This window comes from Drosophila bipectinata, chromosome 2L (assembly GCF_030179905.1).
Source record: "Drosophila bipectinata strain 14024-0381.07 chromosome 2L, DbipHiC1v2, whole genome shotgun sequence".
NCBI classification, from domain to species: domain Eukaryota; kingdom Metazoa; phylum Arthropoda; class Insecta; order Diptera; family Drosophilidae; genus Drosophila; species Drosophila bipectinata.
Genome location: NC_091736.1, coordinates 14,006,000 through 14,026,190, shown reverse-complemented (window position 1 = coordinate 14,026,190; position 20,191 = coordinate 14,006,000). Strand labels below are relative to the sequence as shown.

Sequence of the window (20,191 nt, the reverse complement as noted above, 5' to 3'; positions counted from 1 at the left end):
ATTGTTCTTTTTTTTTTTACTATCGGTTACAGATAGTGGATAATTTAGTTGTAAAACTAAGTAACTGCCATCAAACATTAGGCCATGATTCACCTCCCAAAAGTGGCATGACATTGAAGGCTTGTTCCTGTTATAGTGTAGAAAATATAAATATACTCACTTGGCTCGAATGTCCCCCATGAGTATCTCATAGGGCGTCAGCTCGTACTCGATGGGTGTGCGTTCGTAGTTGCTCTTCTTCAGGCGAACACCGCGCCGCAGTTCGTCGATCACCTGCACCCAGAAGCGTGCCTGTAAAAGTGAAGAGGTGTGGTCAGTTTAATATCAAACCAACTTTCAAACAAAATCCGCAAAGGGGACAGAAAACAGAACAAACAAAGAACATGCAGAACCTAACAAACATGCCAAACCTACTTGCAGGGACCTCCACAGCAGCAGTTCGTGCTTGAAAAAGCAAAAAATACAAAAAAAAAAAAGGAAAGGGGAGTTTTGAGTTACACCAGGTGGCATTTCACTTTTGCAATTATTTTCATTTAATTAGCAAATAATTTTTAGACTCCCGCTGCGGCAACAAGTGCCGCAATGGACCAAGCCAATCCAATCCATTGGCTGATTAATGCGAGACATGCCACTTGCCACTTGCCACATGACAAGTTAACTGTGCGTATGAGTAATGTGAGTGTATGTACGATAACAGGAAGACTATTTAGCACACAATGGAGTACGGATGGCGATGGAAATGGGGATGGGGGCATCCATCATATTCCATTATATCCATCGTGTGTAACAGTGATCCGCAATTTCACTTTCCTCAGCGGCATTCGCTTTTCCTGTTCCTGTCAGCAGTCAGTCGGCAAACCCAATTGCCGGCTGGCCATGCATTTTGAGTCACCTCATTAAACATGCAAAACGGCGCTGCTTGTGGCATTAGGATCTGGTATTGTATAGGGTCCGATTACAGCCACAGCCACAGCCGAAGCTGAAGGCATCAATGGCAGCACATGTTTTGACACAATCGTTTCAAAATCGGCAACATACTTTACATATGCAACGCTGGAGGAGGGAAAACGCTGAAGATGCCGCGCCACGCTTCAATTACTCGAACAACAGCAACATCAGCCCACCTATGAGTGGCAGCAGCTTCCGGAGGAGTTTGAAAATGCACTCAAAAAAAATGTAGGGATATACGAATTTACAACGTGGTCCAATAAAATCTTAGGGTTTAGGTAGAAAATAATTATGGAGAACAGCATTTTCTGTATTTTTCCTTTTAATCATATTTTTCGAAGTACATTCTATGCTTTTTTCCAAAACACATGCTTACAAGATTAAGTATCTTCGTATATTGATGAATTTGGCATTTAAAATCTTCACCATAAGAGGAAGCTAACCGAAACAACGACTCCATGTCTGGCAATTTTATTTCCCAACTCCAACTAACTTTTCAGAGAAAACCGTTCCCACTAAACAAAAAAAAAACGAAAAAAAAACTAAATAACACGCTTTAGAATTTCCGCAATTCCAGCATTTAAAAACAAGCAACAAAAACACAATGTAAACTTGGCGAAAAACCATATGAAAAAGTGTTTTAACAATCAGTTTGCTGTGTGACATTCTGAAGGCTGTTGGCTTCCCAAGAAGCACCATAAAATGCTGACTAAAGACACACTTCTGGAACCCCATATCCAAAGAGCAGTAGCCCCAAAGACAAGCAACCCAGAAAAAAAACCCCTATAGACAATAGACAGAAAGCAAAAATAGAGAACTCTTATCGAAGAGGTGGAAAATGATAAGAACCCATTTAATCAAGACTCTACAATTGCCTCAAATTACGTTTCACAATACCAAGCTAAACAGTCCCAGAATAAATATACTTTAAAGTCTATATGGTATATGCGATTGTTGAGTTGGAAACCGGCAAGATTGGTGGTTCACCTGTTTGGCCAATTAATTGGCCAATACAAGGGCTGCACCCCTTTGGCCTAAGGCCTGGATTTCAGCTTTCAGCAACATCTGAATGTATGGCAAAAAAATAAAATTATATGGGTATGGTCTATTTAATAACGAATATGGCGTGAAGACGCCATCAGATAGTGCATGTAGTACCCCATTCCCGGGGAAATAAGTCAACATTATGGCATTTGATGTGTCGCACGCAAGGGTTTCTTATTTGCCTTTTGTTTTTCCAGCTATCAGACATGCAAAGATTGTCAGAGAGAGCCAAGCCCAAGAAGAAAATGATTTTCTAAAAATAATACAAAATGATCTAGAATTGAAGTCCTTAATTGAAAATATCAATCGGGTCTTGTATCAGGTCTTAAAAGAACTTGTTTTGAAGAATACTTTTTTAAAACAAAGGCAAGACTTAAACCTGTCAAGACAAAGAAAGAGTTGATTGAATTAAAATCATTAGCACTTTATTAGTTTAAGGAAAAAATATCTTTTAAACTGAAATTTTCTTGTTAGGAAGAAATGCAAAAATTCCATCAAAATTTCAGAACAAACTTGGCCAACTGTTCTTTGACAGTTTCAGGTTTCGATCTAAATCTGAATCTGAATCGAATAACCCAAAACACACCCCGAACGGTAAAAAGCCAACTCCAAGTTTTCACGCCACTTTTAGCAAAAAAAATCAAACTCTGAGCCAATTTTTTGTTGGTGGCTTGCGTGTTTGGCCAATTTGCGTGTGTGTCTCAATGAGTTTCGGAGGTTGGATGACGACGACGATACTGTGCTGTATATCGGGGCAAGGTGTTGATGGCAAACTCCTGTGACGGCCTCGACATATTCGCCAAAGGTCACCGCCGCCGAAGTATAGATGATATATGCACCCATTAAAATAGCTAACAGAAAATATGGTATATAGAGCGGCGTTGAACTCATTAGGATGATGGCCAAAATGGAGGCGACCACCGCGGGCCAATTATTGAAATTAAAAGTGAATTTCATTTGGCAATGCATGAAATAGTACACTTTTTTGTTGCTTTTGTGTTTTTTGGCAGCGGAAAACCCACCAGAAATGCTCGTGATCTTTGCGATAATGATTATTATGATGATGGCTTATGGCTTTTTGGCCAAAAACGCGCCTCGAAGAGGTGCGCCAAGCAAAAGTCGTGAGTCGTCAGCCACTGTCGGCCACTTCATCGGCCCATTAGTGGAGCACATGTATGTAACCTAATATTACATAACAAATCATAGAGACAATGGTTCGAGAAGGAGAATGAATCTTACCCAGTCGTTGAAGCCCAGCTTCGCCAGTTCTTGTTGCGTGGTCGCCGACGATTCAGCCGCCTTTATTAGCTTCTCGGCACCTGCTGCATGGAGATTGGAGTATAATTAATATTCCGGTTAGAGGCTGATTGATGAATTAGCTGGTAATCTACGCACACTTACCATTGTTTAGAACTTGCTGCAGGAACACACGGAGCTCAATGGTCTCTGTGACGAGGGCTCTGCACACGGCTCGGTAGTGGTTCTCGGGCAAGGTGGGTTTTATGTGGTTTCTGCAGGTCTATAAAGATTATAAATAGAATTAGTTTAAAGTCAATAAGAGTTGGCATAATATTGAGTGCAAAAAAGGGAAAGAACGCCAAATATCTTCAGAGTTTTTAGATTCTTTTGTGTGTCAAATTCTAGGAATACCTTCAAGCCATCATAATTTTCTGCAGATATCCCGCATAGAAGAATTCTATGTGGTCAAAACTAATTGTGTCTATGCCTTTCGGCCATTTCCTTTCACTTCCCATTACGATAATCATATCTCGGATGGAGACCAAGGTAATTTATTCCGCCAAAACAAATCTTATCTAACCGTTGACCCATTACCCGCCGCCTGCCAGCCACACTCAAATAATGAAAAATGCAAATTTATCCGTATTGGTTGCAGATATTTTTCCACTTTTCGTGCTGGATGGATGTGCCAGAAAAGTCAGGCAAGTGGAAAATGTCTGTCGTCTGGCTGTTTGCCTGTCTTCTGTATTCGGTGCTCACTGTTGCCTGACAGCAATGTGTCAATTGCATAAAGTGGCTCATTAGCCAAGTCAACCAAATCAAACAAAGCCGAAGCTGCAGCTGAAGCCAATGTCGAAGACACCAATCAGCAACCGGGTGTGAGGTTCATCACACGCCCCAATGCCAAATCTGGCAGATGGGATGCACTTGCTCCCGGGAAAATGCGGAAAATTCCTGGTGCGCAGTTAACTATGAAGATTCAGATTTCTGATTTACAGATCTCTAGCTGATTTCCTACGATTACGCGAGATCTTGCGTTTGGTTTTATGGTTATTTCGGTTATTTAATATCATAGCTCTGACAGTGCAATCTGTATTGAAATTGTTTTCCAGTCGGTCGGCAATCGTAATCTAAGTAGAACCCGGACTGGAGCTGTAGCTGGCTTGTTTTGCGGTTAGCCGCGATACAGATACGCGAGCAACACAACAAGTATCCGCCAGATACATTTATTTCTGCGCGCATTGGTTAACTGTAACGTGCGCCAAACAAGTTTTCCCACCGATCAATATCGATCTCTGTATTTTCCCCCCTCTTTTCTTATTTTATATACTGTGCTCTATATATATTTATATACAAAGTATCTGCGAGTATGTCAATTGGAGCAGACTGAAGTCTGGTCAAAAGGTCACAACTCGGCGCACCTCCAAAAAATCTGACTCATCGAGCTTCGCGATCAAAGCTGTAATTTGCATACTATGGTTTCGTTTTTTTGGCACTCGATTTGGCAAATAGATAGAGATTCAATTGGAATTGGAGACCCACCTCGATAATGTGCTCTAGTTCTTTGGTGTCGTTGCGCTCCTCCTCGGTATCGTCGTCCCAGCGTTTATCGCCTTCGTCGATGCCCTCGTCGATGCAATCATCGTCGGTTTCTGGAATGAATCAAAATAGTTGCTTAATCTTTTAAAAATGTGAACTTGAGGGCTTTACATGTGCAAAATAAATTTTTATAACATTTTATTTATCAGAAAAAGTTCTAGATGATTCATGAGCTAACCTTGAGGTTATTTTGTGGGGATTCAAGATTATAAAGCCGGGGTTTCTCTCAGAAAAGGGTGATTTTCGTAAAGTCCCCATTGAAATGACGCAAATTAAAGATTATTTAGGAATATTTGTGGCTTTGGAAATATTAAACTTTCAAATATAATAAAAGACTGAGAAAGTCTTTGTAGAAATCCCATTCGATATCTCCTACATAAACGTGAATAACTACCCAAAGGTTTCTATTTAACAACTATTATTAAGGCTTTAAAATACCGCCCCCAACTCACCATCTGCCGTCATAAAGTTGAAGAGACTCTCCAGCTCCTGGGACATCTGACACTCCTCGTCTTCTGGCAAATTGTAATCCAAAGCTGTGTAGACGATTTGCGCCAATTCGCCGATAATCTGCAATCGTGAATATATTTATTAATAAATACAATAATTATGCGATGAAAGGAAAAATGGCAAGCTATGCCGGTATGGCGGGTCAAAGGTTAAGGCCGGCACTTGAAAAATTGCAACGTGTAATGCAGTTAACCCCCTGAAGTGGTAGGGTCTGAATATTATTTTTATTTTCCGCGAATAGACACGCTGCTCAGGCAGTTCATTAAACTGACACTCTAATTGGAGTTTGGGGCCTGAAGTTGACGGGGAGACTTGTTGCAGAAAACCAGCAACAAGTAGAAACACTAATTTTTCTTGTTATTGTAGTTTGGGAAGTTGTTGGGTTCAGGTGCAACAATAATAATAGCAACAAACAACATCCGAACAACCAAACATCCAAACATCCAATGTGCAATGTCAGCTGTGTCACTTTCACTTTGGCGTTGGCGAAAACACTTGCCGAAAAAGATACAAAAGTTACACATCCCCAAACCAAACAAGATACAAGATACAACAAGGTGTTAAAGCATCCAAAAAAAAAAACTAAACTGAAGAAGCCAAGCCATTAAATAATAATTCGCTGCCGGCTGTCGCCGGTTGCGTTATTTTTAGAGCAAGAGCCACTGAACCTAACTCTCGATCTCGATCTCGATCTGAATCCGAATCCGAATCAAATTTTGAACGTGGGATTACCGCCCACACTGTCGGCTGGGTTTGGAGCACCGTCGCCAGTGTGTTCACATGGATTTATTTTTATTTGTGGAAATTAAATGATAAAACATTGTGACAGCCAGTTGCCGAGTGGCATTTCCACCTCTAGGCTCTGACTGCGACTGAAACTGAAGAGGTTGACAACAAATGTCAGTTAAATGCTTCCAGCGCTCTTTTTTTCCTTGCCTGCCTCTGGGCCCTTACATCATTTGCCGCAGAATTGCAGCTGCAATGTGGCAGTTGCAGTGGCACTTTGCAGTTGCAGGCGTTGAAGGTTGAGAGACATAATTAATGGGAAAATTATGGAAGAGGTTGAAGTCAAGAGTGGCTAAGTGGTAGATGAAAATACACTACTTACAAGAGTAAAAAGGCAACTGACGAGTAATCATTGAAACTAAACTTAGACAGGCACTAAAGGGAACTAAAATAAAAATCAATTTAAGACAAATTGCTCATAATAATAAGAGATGCCCTATTATTAAAATAATAATTACAAAATTCTATATAATATAGGGGAGTACATTAAACGACTTCTGGCCATCAGAAACCATCTTCATAATCGAGTCCCATCTTGTGAATTTTCCCATGCAATTAGCCAAGAGAACACAACTGGGAACAAAGGGCGGGTATAGTGCCCCTTTTCCCGATTCGGAATGTGCATTGAGGTGGGAAAACTAAAGCAGATTGTAATATGCCAAAGGGGAGATATATCCACACTATACATTACTTTAGCTTTTTTCCTTCATCCACTTTGCATAAAAAAACCAGTATAAATAAATAAGAATGCGCCTAAGAATGAGGGTGCGCCTGTTTCCAATCCGCCGATTCTCAACGAAACAAAAAAATAAATAAAAGAGACTAGTATAGTTGGGGAATAGTAACTCCCCTTGGTCTAAAAAACCCTCTAATATCAAAGTTGAAACTTGGAACATGCAATGCGGCAATTATAAGACAGTTGCCAAAGTTCCATTTTGGCCTTTTTTTTTTGGTTTTTGCCAACAAAAGGGACCCCGACACGCCCCCTTACCTTGTCCGGGCCCAACTTGGAGCTCTGTCGACGCCATTTGGAATTTGTTGCCTGTCAATCTTGTCAGTTTAACCTTTTGCCTGACCTCCAAGCCAGAGGATTTACTGTACTGCCTGGTTCCCACCGGCTACTGCTCATGTTTTGGCCTTTTTTGGGGCTCGGTTTCAAATTGTTTTTCTTTGAAAACTTTTAGGTGATTCAGGCGACACTAATCGACCAGGAGGAGGATTGTCCGATGAGGTGTAAATTGTTTTAATGCATTTTTTAAGGGTGGTACTATGTACCAGTGGAGGAGTGGTCACTGAAGTGCAAGGAACTGTGGTTTATTGTGGCATAAAAATTAGCAGGAAATATGGCTTTACAAAAGAAATTAAGCAATAATCTAATCATTGGAAATATGGACTTAAAAAGGTATATAAATTTACACAAAGACTTGTTAGGTTTTAATTACTAACTACCTATTTATAATCATTACAATTAGTTAAGCATTATAATGAGAAAATTACCAGTCTATTAAACTTGGATTAACGAGTTAATTAAAAGATTATAGGATGATTAGATAAATGTCTATACAAAAAATGATTTAAAATGGCTAGTTTTCTTTAACAAAATGCCTCCTTTTGTTTGTTAAATTTATTGAAAATCTTAGAAAGCAACTTCCTCCTATATTATAACTACCCATTGTCTTATAAGCATCTGGAGGAATCATAAACTCCTTGTCTGGAAATCTTCTCCTTCTCCTTTTGTAGCCTGGAGACCGTCTCTACAGAGACTCTTCGATCTCCTACTGTTTTATTTTTACTTTTTTTGTATTTATTTTTTGTGCCCAACCCACTTGACTTGACCATTTCCTAGTCGCTGGCTTTGGCCGGTTGCTTTGGCTTTTTTTCTGTTTTCTGTCGCTATCAGGATTCACATTTTATGCAATTGTTTCCATAGAAAGAATGCCGTGTATAAATGGGTATATATATAGAGATATATGTGTATATATAGAGGAGCAAACGACAATCGGCAGGCTAGGCATACAGGTAGCTCTTGGTCACTTTTGGATGCAGACAAAAAAAAATTATAAAAGTAGGAACTAGAGATACTCAAAAAATATATCTTAAGATGAGAAGATTTAAACACTTTTTTAACTCAAATAGTCTTATAAATTTTATCTTCTCTAGAATTATTCTATATTTTTTTTAAGTGCACCTATCTGGTCAGTCGTGATCAATGTTGGCAGCAATAGCAACATCACAGCAGCAAAAAATGCGACGCCAATGTAAAGCAGCATAAAACGTTCGAAACTTTTTATTTTTTTCTAGGAGCTGGAGCTAGAGTTGGAGCTGTAGCTGTAGCTGGAGAAGTGTGGAGCGGGTTTCACCAAACCGACCTAACCAAGTTGACAAGGCGACGCTGGCGACAACGATTAAAATCTCTAGGGAGACCAGAGAGCCTAAAAAACAAAAACAAACTAAAAACCCAGCAAAGCAAGCAGATCAGAGACAATGAGAACTGAAAATATTTTTGTAAATTACAATGCAATTTTATGCTGAACAAAAAGATTAAAGTTTTTGCTTCTTGTTCTCCGCAGTGTGTGGTGTGCGGCATGTGTGTGTTTCCCTATTTTTGTTGTTTGCCCAGATCGGCTCAGTTTGGTCAACTTGCTGGGCCCATTAAGCACTTTACATTCAATGTGGCAAGATCAAAGTGGCTGAAATTTATGGCCGCAGATACAAAGATACACGAGACCATACGCTGACCGTGTAGACCAAGTCCGAAAACCTGGCCCACAGGCCAGTGGGTTGAAGGAAATCGCCACATTGCCGGTCGGTTTGCTCTGTCGGTCGATTGGTCGCCTGGCCGCCTGGTCGGTCGAGAGCAGGTTATACAATTTTAGATTTTCCAGTTTCTGTTTTGCCAGCCAAGATAGGCCAAAAAGGGGTAACAGGTAAAAGGGGATTTGCATGTGATAAAGGAGATGCCAGGGGACGCCAATGAGTATGCATGTTTGACCCAAATTCGAGACAAGAGCCTTACAGCAAAAGGCAGAATTATGAATATGAGTAATACACAGGGGAAAAAAATGGTTAGATTGTAAGGTATAAAGGCATAAGGAATTATACAAAATAGATATTGCTATGAAAAGGATAAAGAACTATTATGTTTCTGTCTTGAGTCTTTTTTGTGGCAAGTTCTTTTTGAGATCTTAAGATCTTTTTTGTACTTAGAACCCATTTGTATATTTAATGAATTGAAAAAAGTATACAGAAAAAGGCTAAGCAGAATTCCCCCTTTAATTCTATTATCTAAAATTTAAAAATACATTTCCTTACATATTTCAAAAACTTAAGTAAGCAAGCCTACTTTTTCCCTAGTGCACCCACCTATGAAAGCAGTATATCATCACATAATTACGTTCTCAGCTTATCAAGCACTCTTGAAAAACGAAAAAAAAAACACCGAGGGAAAGTGAATACAAATGGGAATGAGAATGTGAATAGGTTTGAGCATAGATATGCCTACCAAGCGAGTGCGAACGACTGCGAACCGGCATTTGTAACTGTCTTGAAATAATATTTGCACAATTTGCCACGACCGCCTGCTGCAATTAGCCAGCGACATGATTATCAGACAGGCGATACCGGCCGAAACCCCCTTCTACTACTACCAGAAACTACCTCTCTCGACCTCCTGCCACCCACCCCCACCCACTCACCTTACCCCTCTTGCTTTTCCATCAAATTTGTTGAGGTGAGTAGACGACTTTCCTCGTTTTCTTGTCTTTTGTTGCCTGCGAGTGCGACTCGTTTGCCTCGACGACTTTTGTTTTGTTTCGGCATAGACGTGCGAACTGGGTTAATTTTCTATATATACTATATAAAGTATATAAACTCAAGTGTATGTACAGGCTGCAATAAAACTAAGCTTGTGCTAAAATTATTGTTTATGTCTTGTATTTACGAGACTATCTGTATCTGTATCTGTTCATGAAGAAAAAGCCAATTCACACGATTTTCAATGGTCTTGCCAAAGAAGCAGAAATAAAATAAAAATGTGAACAATAATATATATTTTCTTACTTTCAAATAGAGTATACATTTGATAGATGAATCATTTTTAAAAATGCAAAAAAATATAAAACAAAATCCAAAGCATGCTCTCATCAATCCATGGGAACATTTTTGCTTGCCAATTCCCAGTTAGCCCAACCCATCAATCAATATCAAATGCTTCAATCAAAACGCTTAATGCAGTTCCGGTAAGTTCTCAAGAGCCCAACATCGGACCGGGCCACCTAGAAAAGCCTCTCATCTACACACATATAGCCATTTAGAACACTTAACTCACACTTGGAAAATGATAAAGACAGGCTTAGAAGGAGAGATCGGGCCAGATGGCGATCAAAGCCCTACAGCAATCACTGGCTAACAACAACACAGAACAGCACAGCACAGAGATCAGCATCAAAGTTAAGATCCAAGCCCGTCAGAATGGACCGACAGACAACGCATCGATAATAATCGATAAACAAGTTTTCAGATTTAGTTTCAGAACCAAGGAGAGAGGTGGTATAGCATAATCCCTAGCAGCATTATAACGGAACCCGAAACAAAACGCTAATTGTACACGCCTCTAGAACATGACTCAAATCAAAGAAATGGCCACGGGGCCATAGCCTACAAAATGCTATATATCAATATTTGGGCATCTACGGATCCCCCCCTACAACAGGGTAATAAACAGGGGGGGCTAGTGGGAGTTGGGAGTCTGAGAAGGGGGCTGATGATGGCGACGATGAGATAGCACAAAACGCTGGCGTTTAATTGGGTAATTGGCTCAAGTACCGTACGTATTACCACCAGCCGACCGAACCAAAACAAAAAAATTGAAAAATACTCGCACATGACCATTGAATCTGAACTGAACCGACTTGGCCCCTTGAAATCGGGGGAAAAAATAAGCGGGAATCAAAATACAGGTAACAAAATAGGTGATGGCTAAAATGGTTCAATATTCTAGAAATTAAAAACCAGAAAAATCAAGTCTAAAAGTCTATAAGAAGAATCTCAAACTAAAAAACTGAATATTAAATATTAAATACAAGTGTATTTTTTATTCCTGCACCAAATTGTAGCAACAATTTCGCTTGTGCAGCTTGCAACTTGCACAATTTTAATGCCACAAAATTGCAAGTGTGTAAGTCGCAGAGCTTATGAATCGAGCTGGCTGGCCCGACTGGCAAATAGAATAGAATGGCTAGTAGTGCCCGGGACCAACTCGTGACTGGCAACCAGTTGCCAACAGTTTCCCATGACGGGCTCCAAACTGGACGCCAACAGGCAACAACTCCTGCATCTCTTCTATGTGCAGGCAGGTCCCCAAAAAAAAAATAAAAAATTGGATATATATATAGACATATATATCCGTGTGTATATACACGGCTAGGAAAAGTAACTGTTACTCTCCCAAGTGAGCCAGCAACTTGTTTGGGGTCTTCTTTCTATTTTTCTCAAAATATGTTCAAGATGTTACAAAAAAAGTGGAAGTTATAAGGAATACTACACTCCTAACTCGTGAGGATTAAAAAAAATAATAAAAGCTAACTCTAGAAAGGAGATAAGAACGACAAGCTATAATTAATTAATTAAAGGTTTTCTGAAATATAATCCTAAATAAGGAAAGGGTATCAAAAATAGACTCTTAAATTTTTGGGGCCTGTTGTTTGGAGGTCCCAAAGTGGCAAAGCAATTGAACAAGTGAGTGTCTTGGCCATGAGTGTTGGTATAAGCCTTGGTATCTGTGTGGGTCTTGGCCAGTATCTATGTGAGTGCTGAAGTTGGCGTCTGGAGTTGTGGCTATCCAAGTCGGAGCTCGTTTTTGGAGGCTGCTGGGCCAGCCCATTGAGGTGATGTTTTAATGAGTCCTTTATCACGTCCATGTGCCACGAACTGCCAGGCCAAGAAATGGATTTCAATGGGTTGGGTTTTGGGTTGAAAAGAGCCGGGAATTATGGCTTCATCGTGGCCTGCTAGGAGCCATTCCCACCGATCCCACAGATCCCAGAGACGGTTGCAACTTCACTCCAAGTGCTAGTTCAACTCCATTGCATTTATTCTAATTTCGAGTGTGGCCCCAAGCACTTGAGCCCGTCCCCCATCGGTTCTCAAAAATATTTTTTGGTCCATTGTTTGGCTAACGGTTGGGTTTTTTTTGGTGGAACTGACTGGGCGGGCGGTCAAGAGCGGTGGCAGGCGTCAATTATTGACATTTATTCAGTTTTTAATATTGATTGTTTGTTTAGGTAACCAAATAGTTTCCAGGAAGGTGCTTTATTTCTGATTCCCCCTTTTTGTTTTCAGTGTCCCTTCTTTTTTAATGGAGGTCTTGAATTCAGGCACAGCGGTGCATGCAATTACAGACCCTGGTAAGTACAATTGCTCCAGAGAATCGGCATCCCAGTACTGCCCGAAAGACAATTCCCGTAGCTCCAGCTTCAGCCAGCCATGAAGCTTGCCTCTTGGCTGCCTCTCAAGATCTTCCCCCCTACCATTTAGACCAACACACCATCGCCATAACCATCAGCAACCATCACTCCCTTTTCTATCATCGTGGCTATCTGGGTATCTGGCTATCTGAGCCCGAGAACGTTTAGTTGATCGACACTTTTATGTTGACGTCGTGCGCGTTGTCATCGTGGCCATCATCCTAGACGTTGCCTTCTTTTTTCTTGTTCTTTGCGGTTCTGGTGCTGCGCCTGCTGTCCATTGATTGATTCCCCAGAACAATGGGGCACGCTGGAGCGCCTAGACCGTCTCTAAACTGAGGAGAGAGCTGGTGTCGAGTGGCACAGTGGGCCCAAGTGGCAGCTACAAGTGGAAAATGTGGGGAGTCTTTGTCTTTTGATTTAAATTTTATTTCAATCTAATTTCTTATATAATATATGCGTAGCTGTATCCACTATACCGATTTAGATCCAGACTTTAAAATCATAGAACCAGAGCCAAAATCCAGAGAGTTAGACGAAGCATAAAACAAACGGTGAGGCACTCAACCAAGTCGCCAAGTCCAGAGCCAAATCATTGTTTTTGGAGCTATCCAGAAGCAACAGCAGCAGCAACAGAAACAGCAACAGTTGTTGCCACTTGCAACTTTTTGTTGGTGGTGTTGCTGCCACTGGAGCATAAGGCACACCGGGACCAACTGAACCCATAAAAGTACGGGCGGGCCAGTTAAATGGAACAGGTAGGCCAGCTGTTCACGCTCTAAAAAAGCGATGACTTATTTCGTTATTCGGTTTATTTTTTTCATTTTTGTTTCGGTTACCCAGAATACGATATTTTTAACAGAGTTTTGAGAAAAAATTAAGAGGAAACTTGAGTCAGGTTGTGTCAAGCTAAATATTTACTTTGAATAATACTCAATATTAGCTAAAAGTCAAAGGTGTTGGCTAATTGCTTATCTCACATCGGTTGTTTTTAACTTTACTATGCATTTCTTATTAATTTTTTTTAATTTAATTAAATAAATGGGCTTTTTTTGAGCATTATTACCCAATAATTCAGCTGCAGTGCGTCATATCTAAAACAATTTAGGCCAGGGCTTCTTCATTCCAAAACTTATCTATTTTGGAGATATGGAAGCTCTTTGCACGAGACCACTTAGCCCTGACAACCAAAAAAAAAACGGTTTCTTTATGAAAAATGTTATTGTTTATTCATTACAATAATTAAAAAAGCAAAAACCCTAGGTTAGAAGATAAGTCACGATGCTTAAAGCCAACTGGATTATAAAAGCTAGGGTGCTATTAATAAAATTACACAACATTCTGCAATTAAACGGAATTAAATGATATTTTGTTGTAATTAGTAAATACAAGACAACCTTGGAAGCTATCATTTAATTCTTATAGTTTTTCTTTGTTTAGTTAAAGTCAGCTTTTAGAGCATATAATTGGTTCTACTTCAGTTAATTCATTAGTAAAGCAACCATATGTGATCCGCAGTAGCCTTGATTATTGAACACATGCCTGTCTAATCTTCTTCCGCAATCATTAACTTGGATGTGCTGCAGCTTCTTTCCATTTTTTGGATGTGCCCCGCCCAGCCCCGATCATTTTGCAACTTGCCCCATATCCATATTCATATATAACCCAATTAAAGGAAATTAGACAGCCAAAAATCGAGACTGCTGTCAAAAGGAAGTAATCCTATTTGGCGGACCCCTCAGCAGCTGTCAAAAAACCAGCGATTCCTACGGGTAGCTAGCTGGGGCGCACCCAAAATAATATCGGAAACCCATAAACCAATTACACTTTGTCGGTTTAGCCTGCATTGTAAGTTTTAGGTTTTCCACTCCACTCCCGGCTCTACGAATCACTATTTATGGCAATGCAAGCGCAACAAATGGAGCTGGCCAAGCCCTTATTTAAAACCGATTGACTTTTGAAGGTTTTTTTCGTTTCAATACGCATTGGAGTGTGGCGAAGCGCATCAAAACTTAAACTGTCTGTATAACTGGGGATATGGATTACAAATTTCCAGCCGACCTTAGTGGGTTGATCAGACCGCAGATAGACACGTAGACTTCCTAGTCAACAAAATCCCCAAAAGGCTAAGATGCCTGTCATTCGAGTCAGTCAAGTCAGTCAGTTAGTTGGCTAGATGGTTGGCTTGTTGCTGCCACGAGTCCGGAAAAGTCTTTTGCGGTTAGTGGGTTGCCAGAAAGTAATTTGTACCTATAAACATATCTCTTAGCAATCTTTTTCCCCGATGATGTGCATATGATCGGCAATTTTTTGCATAATCTCCAATGACTATGCACTGTCATATGATACTGTAGGTGGCACAAGTTCCGCATCGCTTTTCGGTCCTTTAGGCGATTATGCAATCGACGACAGTCATTTAAGGCATCTATGGGTCTCTCTTTCTCAATATATATATGCTTATATATATTCATGAGAAAATCACAAGGCCCGAGACCGCGAGACCGAGAGCTGGAAAAGCAGAAAACCCAAAAACAAAGGTCAAACATGTTTAAAGTGCAGTTCGAGCGGAAAATGTCACTGCACGCGCTGTCACTTTTAACTCTCAAGTCTTTTGGTCTCTCGAGCAATTGTTTTTTCCACTCAATTTCAATTGTAGGTACTGGTACTGTGTGCCGTGGGGTTTTATTTTCGGTTTTGTTTGGTTTTTGGTGGACTCTGGGGGGATGGCGACATTTTAAACAAACAAATGAACATTTTTGCGCATTGCAGTCGCACTTACAACGCCCACTTTTTCGATGGCGGGGGTGTGCAGGCGGCGGTACCCCAGACCCCAGACCGCTGACCTTAACGGCGGTACACCAACCCTTGGGTAATTTTTGCAATTGTTGTATAATAATGTCCAATTTGAGCTTGTTTTGGGCGCTGACGGGTCTCTTGATTTAGTGGATCACTTTTGGCGAGCGGAGGACTGACAGTGGGGTGGTCCAACTAATTGGTATACTATTTCCATCTGGGAAGTGGAAAGTACAGAAGACGTGAAGACCTTCCTCCCACAAGCCCTGACCTTTCTTTTCTAAAGAATTTCTCTCTCATCGCCATTCATATTTATTAAACATAATTTATATGCCAGAGTCAACTTTAATAAGGTCTTCTGTGTCCGTAAATTATAAGAATTCTTAAGGTAACCCCAACATGGTCATAAGAATGCATATGAAAATTTCTCACCGAACTCGGAAGACAATGGAAGTGCCTTGTATAGCCAGCGGGCTGGGGTGGTGGTGGTGGAGTTTCTAAGGAGCGACCTCCATTGAGAGAAACATGCATATTTCTCACACACACCCAGTGCGGCGAACAACACTTAATTGAAAACGGCATCCAAGCTATGTATAGCTTGGGCCAGAAACTACACAGAAACATAAACTTCCAGCCATCCATCCATGGTGGCAAACTAAAAAACCTAAAAGATACATTAAAAATGTTCAGGCGTAGAGAAACTTGGCGCTTCCATGTTACGATCTTCTTGGGCCAAATTGCAGTTGCTGGTGATGTTGCAGCAGCGGCAACAGTTGCTCGTTGTTTTAATTACCTTACCACCGATTCAAGCCTGCCCCCAAACAGGGTTACTACTAACGATCATCATGTGAATTCTCCGGCGATGCGCCGTACTGCATTTCCTCGCCTCAACTTTATGGCTTGGAAAAGTTTTCGGTTTTCTGGCCAGTTTTTTTTTGGTGGCGGTGGGAACGGTTACCCTAAAGTGCATTCTTCGTGGGCTTTTGGAAAGAAACACTTTCGCATTTGGCTAGAGCGACTGGGGTGTTACATTTACACACTCGGATGTAAGCCCAATACCAAGTGTGTTGAAAATTGCCATGAAATCGTTGGGCCGCCAACACTTTCACACATTATGCCTGGCAACTCGCTTCTCAGCGATGCCTTGGATGTGCTGCAGCTCATTTTGTTTTATGGCCTGTTCAATTGGATGTCAGCTCCGGGCTGGAGATACTTCAGCCCATGGGTAGGCCTGACTTTCTGGGTTGATTGAAAAGACGAGTGGGGGTTCGTCGAAAGAAAATGCTCAACAGATGATCAGGAACAGCCCATCAATCAGTGTACATCTAAGAGCACTTAACACACTGAATAGAAAATAATTTCAGTGGATCCATTTCATACTCGACTTGAAGACGAAGACTCCAATATACAATTTGCAGAAAAACACCTCTTGCAAAAATCCCATTACTTTTTATGCCTGAATTAAGAAAGAGTTCGGACTTAATGAAAAGCAATCAAAAGTTGTATACGTTTATGCGACAATCAAGCAGTTTAATGACAAGACGCGAGTATTTATCCAACGCCGCTAGATACTTTTATACAAAATCCGTTCTCCCGGGGCATAAAGTTCTCATTTCTTTTATCATAAATCATTAGAGTTAAATTAAAGTCCGAACCGGAACCGTAACAAGACGGCAAACATGGCTCGAAACGAACTCATTTGAGTGAACTTTACGGGCCATAATTCTAATCTGTAATCTGTAATCTGTGGGCACTTAAAAGTCACCAACTTGGCAGTACACGTGAGGGATTTTCGATCGGTTTATGATCCATTAAAAAAATAGAAAATATATATATATGGTTTAGTTTACAATATCTACTCACCTTTCTATGCGAAACGACGAGCGGCGTGTGATGGTGATGATGATTGTTGTTTTCGAAGGCTGTTGAATAAAAAACACAAGGCATTATGACAAATTGTAAATGAATAAATGGCATTAAAAATAATCTATAAATTGGGTAACAGGAGTTAACGGGAAATCATTGAGTTGGCCATAAACGAGTCAATTGCAATTAAGCAGAAAATAAAACAACAGAAAAATTTGTTCACCTTTCCAATTGCATTTTTTTCTCGTTTTTTTTTAATATGCAAACATTTCGAATGCCTCCTCCCAACTACTACTCCCCCTTTTTCCAGCCCCTGTTGAACTCTCTATTTTCTTGGCTCTGCAACTTCCGCACTTGATGGCCAAACCCAAGTCTGATGCAAAAAATACGAGTAAGTGCAGAAAAAACAGCAGAAATTGTAACAGAAATAACAAATAACAAAACTCGGAACGGGTTCAGCAATCATAAACTTGTTGTGCAGACAGACATATAGAGGGGGGCTTGGACTGGGCGGTAAGCAGGTGACTGGGCGTGGCAGTCCGCACACATGGCCAACAACTGTTTGGCGGAAAATTGTCAATGAACAGCTCCGCCAGCAATTGTATTATAACTTATATCTCTATAAGCGACAGACATAACGCGCCTGGCATTTTGTTAAACAATTAAATGCAATTTTCAAGTAAATAAAAAATAGTTGACTCAGCCAGTCAGCCGCTAACCGAACACCACCAGTCCAAGGTGGCAGTGTTTGATTTGCTGACCGGCCGGCTTTTGATTACAAACTGTCTGCAGATACTGAAGGGGGGGTACGTATCATGGCCCAGCAATTCCACTTTGTGGTTTATTAAGCGTAACTGACTGACTGACCGACCGGTTGCTACACCCAAAATATCCGCCAACTTAAAAGCCAAACAATAAATAAATCAGCGGTAGAGGAAAATACATAAAATATCCAACAAGCCAGCTTGATTTGGTTAGAGATAATAAAAACAATGAGGAGTTTGTTTATTTTAGTTTAGTCTTTTTTATATTCACTAGATGGTTAATTTAAATAAAGTACTATACATTTTTGAGGTCTCTTGTTCCTCAAATACCCTCTCATATTTATAGGTTTAAAAAAATGAATTATTACCAATCCACCTTAACATTTACCATTTTAATTGAGGTTACCCACTTGTTCTTTAAAAAATATATTCATATGTATGTCAAAAAAAGAAATAAAATATGATACAATCCCAGACCCCATATGAATCATACAGTCATATCCCATGAATTACTGACATTTCGTGATCTTAACTCTTTTGATCCAGCCATTGTGTCGGTTCCGCATTAAACTCTTGACCTAACCACAGGTTAGTGGAATTTTGCGGGTCACACAACCAGAACACAGTTTTCGGAAATAAACCAAAAAAATAATAAACATATGAAAAACAGAAATGGGAAAGAAACCGAAAGTTGTATACTCTTGCTTTTTATTCAAAAGAGGCTAAGTTCTTATTTCTTATTTCACCCCCTTGAAAATCCTGAAAAATGCTTTGGGGTCAATATGACCCACTGCGAAGACCATATCTTTGGCAATTTACATCCGATTCTCAAGCGGAATACCTTAAACGATTTGTACATCGATTGTCCATAAATCTGCATCAAAATCTAGAAACAAAATATTTTTCAGATTTTTTGTCAAATTTTCCGATGGACCCCCTTCAAAATCCTAAAAAATGCTTGGAGGTCAATATGACCCACTGCGAAGACCACATCTTTGGCAATTTACATCCGATTCTCAAGCGGAATACCTTAAACGATTTGTACGTCGATTCTCCATAAAACTGCATCAAAATCTAGAAACAAAATATTTTTTAGATTTTTCGTCAAATTTTCTGATGGACCCCCATTAAAATTTCTAAAAAATGCTTTGGGGTCAATATGACCCACTGCGAAGGCCATATCTTTGGCAATTTACATCCGATTCTCAAGCGGAATACCTTAAACGATTTGTACATCGATTGTCCATAAATCTGCATCAAAATCTAGAAACAAAATATTTTTCAGATTTTTTGTCAAATTTTCCGATGGACCCCCTTCAAAATCCTAAAAAATGCTTGGAGGTCAATATGCCCCACTGCGAAGACCACATCTTTGGCAATTTACATCCGATTCTCAAGCGGAATACCTTAAACGATTTGTACATCGATTCTCCACAAATCTCCACCAAAATCTAGAAACAAAATATTTTTTAGATTTTTTGACAAATTTCCTGATAGGTTGATGTTGAGAAATGATGCCCCATGTCTAAAAATGCTTTTTGGAAAATCATAATACCTATTGCAAGAGTATAAAGCTAAAGGAAATAATACGAAACATGGAAACCTCACAAAAATAAGAGATGAGCTCGAGTGCCCCAGCATGATATCATTAAATTACAATGTGTTTTTGTCTCTGGCTTAGGCTGTCCATCACTTTCGCAGGAAATGAGGCAAGCGAAAAAAAGGTAAATTTTTCGGGAAAGAGGAGCCCCGTCCGTCTTTTAGGCAAATTTATCCCAAAATACCAACATGGACAAGACCCCACCAAATGCCACATGGAACATGGCGCGACTTTATAATTAAATAATAAATTTCAAACTCGCAGGCAGACAAGAAGGCACTCGGTTCCAGTTAATAATTAATTGACATTTAGAAAAGAATTTCAAACGGATGACAAGAGAGGAAGCCCGAAGAAGCTGAAGCTGTCGAAAATTTGCGCAAATTTGGGTTTTATTAAATGCTTGATTTATGAGACAGCCGTAACGTATTTTCTGAGCTTGGGATATGAAAACATGTGCAACTGATTGATTTTTATTGAATGAGTTAGCGAGCGTTACAATTTAAATACTCAACGATGTCTGAAAAGGCTTAAGAGAACATCTGTGAATAATTTCCATATGCTGGGATGAAAGATCAGGT

The 20,191-nt window shown here is 40.1% G+C and overlaps 1 protein-coding gene across 4 annotated transcripts in view; it reads right to left on the bottom strand.

Moving 5' to 3' along the window:
• spir (spire type actin nucleation factor) overlaps nucleotides 1–20,191 on the bottom strand; it is a 38,403-nt gene that overhangs the window by 8,844 nt on the left and 9,368 nt on the right. For 2 of the 4 annotated variants that reach the window (XM_070277511.1, XM_070277513.1), the window contains exons 2-7: nucleotides 17,247–17,305; nucleotides 5,283–5,400; nucleotides 4,774–4,883; nucleotides 3,388–3,511; nucleotides 3,232–3,314; nucleotides 161–291 (exon numbers count right to left, since the gene is read on the bottom strand). In XM_070277511.1, the coding sequence (XP_070133612.1) occupies nucleotides 161–291; nucleotides 3,232–3,314; nucleotides 3,388–3,511; nucleotides 4,774–4,883; nucleotides 5,283–5,400; nucleotides 17,247–17,305 (625 nt within the window). The remainder of the gene's footprint in view (nucleotides 1–160; nucleotides 292–3,231; nucleotides 3,315–3,387; nucleotides 3,512–4,773; nucleotides 4,884–5,282; nucleotides 5,401–17,246; nucleotides 17,306–20,191) is intronic. The other 2 variants (XM_017241496.3, XM_070277514.1) reach the window with 1 other exon arrangement.